General features: G+C 43.8%; 1 protein-coding gene across 1 annotated transcript; it reads left to right on the top strand.

The window, feature by feature from the left end:
• The first annotated feature begins 964 nt into the window (after window positions 1–964).
• Window positions 965–1,744, top strand: LRRC3B (leucine rich repeat containing 3B). The gene has a single exon (XM_065877000.1). It carries the CDS (start codon window positions 965–967, stop codon window positions 1,742–1,744), a length of 780 nt encoding a protein of 259 aa, XP_065733072.1.
• Window positions 1,745–5,081: the final 3,337 nt, after the last annotated feature.

Here is a 5,081-nt window from a genome sequence, read left to right as displayed (position 1 = left end):
CCACCAGGGAAGCCCCGAGGCTAGTATTTCTTAATTCTCTTTTTATACTAAAAAAAAAAAGGCTTGGAGGTGTGTGTCATATTTAAAGATCTATTGGAGAGGGGATACATTGTTTGGAAAACAAAGAGAGAATCCTTTGGAAGTTCAGTTAAGGACATCCTTCCGCGTGTAATGTCATCTTAAGAGGTCACAAAGGAGGCACCCCTTTTGGAGATTCCATGCTGTAGGTCCTTAGCAACATTTTGTTGTGAAGGATGGAATGCACTCATACGTTCCGTAGTTCAAGTAAGAGATTTCTTTACAGAAAATATTCCAAATTGGGCATCCATTCAAAAGCCATGAAAGATATTGTTATCTATGGTCATTAATTTTAAAATATCGGTATGATTTCTCACTGCTGCCCAAGGGAAGGGCTCAGTTGCCTTGATGCCTCTTGATTGTAGGAAGGAGCAAAGGGGTAATTAAATCTTATTGCTGTAAAATTCACAAAGGGTTCAGGATGTGGTGAAGGCCAGTAGAAATGAGAGAAATCTGGACTGTCTGCTCTAATTCTGCACAACGAACAACAAGTCAACATCCTTTGGAAATTGCATTTATTGACAGTCCTCCCCCCGCCCCGGGACCTGGGATTTGAGCAGGAGACTCCCATTACACAGATAAGTCCCAGTGGTGTTGATGGAAATTACCTGCATAACCAACTCTCCTGCCCACATAAAATGCCAGATGCCTGAGAGCACTTTTAATTGCAATGTACTTCCCTTCGCAAAAGAGCTAATTGCATCTGCTTTCCTTTCCTTTAGGTACCCAAGCATGGACCGGAATAATGAAGGGATACGTGTATTAGCTGCAGCCCTTTGAATCACGCAAGAAGGAAACCAACAGTGTGGACAGGGCTGGAAGCGTTACCACACTTGCTTGTTGGAATAAATGAAGAATGGGCTTGTGATTATGCTGACATCCCAGCATGAATCTGGTGGACCTGTGGTTAACTCGTTCCCTCTCCATGTGTCTCCTCCTACAAAGTTTTGTTCTTATGATACTGTGTTTTCATTCCGCCAGTATGTGTCCCAAGGGCTGTCTTTGTTCTTCCTCTGGGGGTTTAAATGTCACCTGTAGCAATGCAAATCTCAAGGAAATACCTAGAGATCTTCCTCCTGAAACAGTCTTACTGTATCTGGACTCCAATCAGATCACATCCATCCCCAATGAGATTTTTAAGGACCTCCATCAACTAAGAGTTCTCAACCTGTCCAAAAATGGCATTGAGTTTATCGATGAGCATGCCTTCAAAGGAGTCGCCGAAACTCTGCAGACTCTGGACTTGTCTGACAACCGGATTCAGAGCGTGCACAAAAACGCTTTCAATAACCTGAAGGCCAGGGCCAGGATTGCCAACAACCCCTGGCACTGCGACTGTACACTCCAGCAAGTTCTGAGGGGCATGGTGTCCAATCACGAGACAGCCCACAATGTGATCTGCAAGACCTCCGTGCTGGATGAACACGCCGGGAGACCGTTCCTCAACGCTGCCAATGATGCTGACCTTTGTAACCTCCCTAAAAAAACGACTGATTATGCCATGCTGGTCACCATGTTTGGCTGGTTCACCATGGTGATCTCGTATGTGGTGTATTATGTGAGGCAAAATCAGGAAGATGCGCGAAGACACCTTGAATACTTGAAATCCCTGCCGAGCAGGCAAAAGAAAGCCGACGAGCCCGACGATATTAGTACAGTGGTGTAGTGTCCGAACTGACTGGCATGGAAAAAGAAATCCGTTTGGGATTGCAGTAGAATAAGTGGTTTACTTCTCTCATCCATTGTAAACATTTGAAACTTTGTATCTCAGTTTCTTTTGAATCATGCCACTGTTGAACTTTTAACCAACATGACCGCATAAATCATTTTCGTTTCGGTAATCCACCCCTCAGTTGTACTCCTGGTGGTATATTCCTGAGTCAGCTACTTCTCTGAACCTTAGTTCTATCCATCTCAGTATTTAATAATGAAATTTATTTTTTTAATTTGAAACCAAATAAAAGCCTAACTTTGAGCCATGAAAAACAGAGTGACTTATTGGTCCAGAAAACAGTACAGTCATTCAATTGCTTTAAAGAGAGACAGACAACTCTTGTGAACCTAAAGAATGATCACAATGAGAGATGTTATTAAGTTCTATGGTACACTGGGGCGCCGTAGCTGAGTTATCAGCCGAGTAGAATACCTGTCAGACTTCAAAATACTAAGCCTTAGCAAACTTAAGTGATAATACATAGCGTGGCAACCTGCAGAAGTGTAAATTGGGATGTCTCTAGGTGTTTGCTACCTAAAAGTTGGTGTGTTTAGCAAAACACACTACTTCTACTCTATGCTAGACACATGGAAAAAAAAAAAAGGAGCACATATTCTGTCCTCAAGATTACCTTCTGGTGGACAGAGGTGTGTGCCCAACATAGAAATAGCCATGCCAAAAAGGAAGGTCTTAATAATCATGTAGCATCAACTGTGTGCAAGCATGGTGCAAGGCATTTGTATACTATGACTCCAAACCCTGACTCCCAGAGGAGAAAGTGACAGCCACCCCATCTGCGAGGAGGAAGCCCCTTGCGCGAAAGAAGTCCAGTGACCTGCCAAGTAGAAAGTATCAGAACTCGAACTTGAACCAAGTCTCCCTGACTCCGAAGACTGAGGTCTTCTCATTATGTTCTGACTGGGTTGGCTGATAGAGGTATAATTTGCATATTAAAAAATGCACCCATGTTGGGCTTCCCTGGTGGCGCAGTGGCTGGGAGTCTGCCTGCCAATGCAGGGGACACGGGTTCGTAACCCAGTCCGGGAGGATCCCACATGCCGCGGAGCGGCTGGGCACGTGAGCCATGGCCGCTGAGCCTGCGCGTCCGGAGCCTGTGCTCCGCAGCGGGAGAGGCCACAACAGTGAGACGCTCGCCTACCGCAAAAAAAAAAAAAAAAAAAAAAAAAAATGCACCCATGTTAAGTGTACAGTTCCATATATTTGACAAATGCAAACACCTGTGTATCACGATAGCCTGTCCCTGATATTGTCCAGAGACAGGAGAAAGCTCATTTGGTGCTTGGAGGAGGGAATTGTGTTTCTTCGGGTTTAAGCTGCAGTTAAGGTCATCCTTGAGACTTGGGTGGGATCTCATCAGATGCTGTAGGTGAGGAAGGTAAAGGAAGCAGAACACAGGGATAAAAGCAGGGAGGTGTGGGGGACGAAGGGTTCTATGTAACAGGAAGCGAGAGACAGGGCTGGAGCCACATCATGGGGACTCGACCCCCAGACTAAGGAATAAAAGTAACTTATACTGTTTATGGAACACTTACTATACAGCAAGCACTTTCTTTGGGTTGTCTTGGTTAATCCTACCATTTACCCTATGAGATAGTCTTCTGTGAATGACGAGTCAGAGACGCAGGAGTTTAAGTAGGTAATTCAGGATGAGGATTATTATAGAGAAGTATTATAAGCTTGTAAGAAGTATTGCAGACGTTGAAACCCTGTCAGTCAACTGCAGAACCAACGGACCTCTTAGCTGCTATACGGCATGCTTTGCAGTCGTAGACTTTTACCACTTCAAGTTGCCGGTTCGCCAGACCTAGAGGTTTGCAGACTCCCAAGTGATGGTTTCATTAAGAAAGAACAGCAAAAATAGCCCTCTGAGGGGATTAAGTAGGAAAGAAGGATCCTTTGCCGTTTTGGCGGACATAGCCTTCCCCAGCTCATATGAGGTTACCTTTGGGCCTTCAGGAATCACACTTCTGCCCTTGGAAAGCACCATGGTTTCTATCCATAACAACAGTGTCTTGAAAAGTTTAGCAGTGTGAACCCTGAGGATCAGCCAGCCCAAGGTTTGCCATCTGACACTCAGAGCATACGGCTGGGCTCGTGGCACGCACCTCACGGCCACCGGCTTTTCATGCCTGCGTCAGCCTTACTAAAAAGTATGAGGTCTCGTGTAGACGCCTGAGATGTGAAATTCAGGATGTGGGCCCTAGAACTCCTGCATCCCCGTGAGGAGGAAGCCACGTTGTCTGCCTGTGCTAACTGGATTTGAACGCCTTTCAGCAACGCTGGAGCTTTGCTGAAGATTTAACACCCCCTGGAGGACAACCTTATAATATATCTCTGTGAGTATTACCATGGAAAGATGACTAACAGAATACGCTTTCTTTTTCTCCCTAAAGAGTAGAAAAATCGAGGCTTTGCTAAGATAACCTTTTAAAATAGTCAATAGATTAATTGTGCTTATCTGAGTGTGTGAAACATTCATTTTAGAAAATCTTTCATAAATCCCAAAATCCATTTCAGGTTGCTTCTTCCAAAATAATCTGTATATTCTTAGGAATAAGAGCTTATTTTCCTACTGTCCAATTGCATTAGTCGAGTGACAGTTCCTGTCAAGGGAAGAAAACCTCTGAAATGTGTTGACGTATAGTCCTGGTCTTGTCCAGATGTGGCCAAGTTCAATTCCCACATTTTAGTTTGTAATTCTCCACATACGTAGAGTTAAAAGCGCATCCCAGGTTAAACCCTTTCCCTGCCTGTATATTTCCAGTTAACAGTGCCATAAGTGTAAGTGCTTAAAAAAACCTAATGTTTTAAATTGCCACGAATTGGAATAAGTTATACATATATAAGCATCTATTCTTTATACTCAACAAAATGCATTGATGAAAAAAAGGAGAGATTTGAGTTACACATTTTTACAATGTACAGGGTTGGGAACAACTCAGATCAAGTCAGAAAATTTACTTTCTATCATGAAATATCTGGAGTTTGTTGAATGAATGGACACTCTCTCGAAACCGAATTTCTTCCCAGAATTTAACTTAAACTAAGGGACTTACAACGTGAAGCTTTTCCTGAGGAGCTTGGTTGGAGTATTGGAAGTTTGTTTGATATGCAGGAAATACTTTCATTTCTCTCTTGCATCTGCCGGAGGAATGGGTTGACTACTCACAGGCCTTCATAGATCTGTCAAAGCTCATCTTGCCCGGGCTTAGAGACTCCCTTCTGTATGATCTTGGTCAGTCAGAGGTGGCCACCTAAAGGCTATCAC

Source organism: Phocoena phocoena, chromosome 4 (genome assembly GCF_963924675.1).
Source record: "Phocoena phocoena chromosome 4, mPhoPho1.1, whole genome shotgun sequence".
Classification (NCBI taxonomy): Eukaryota; Metazoa; Chordata; class Mammalia; order Artiodactyla; family Phocoenidae; genus Phocoena; species Phocoena phocoena.
The sequence above is the reverse complement of the archived record's forward strand: the minus strand, read 5'-3'. Positions and strand labels throughout refer to the sequence as shown.

Coding starts and splice junctions, on each gene's coding strand:
- LRRC3B (XM_065877000.1), top strand. CDS start 965: ATGAATCTGGTGGACCTGTGGTTAACTCGTTCCCTCTCCATGTGTCTC.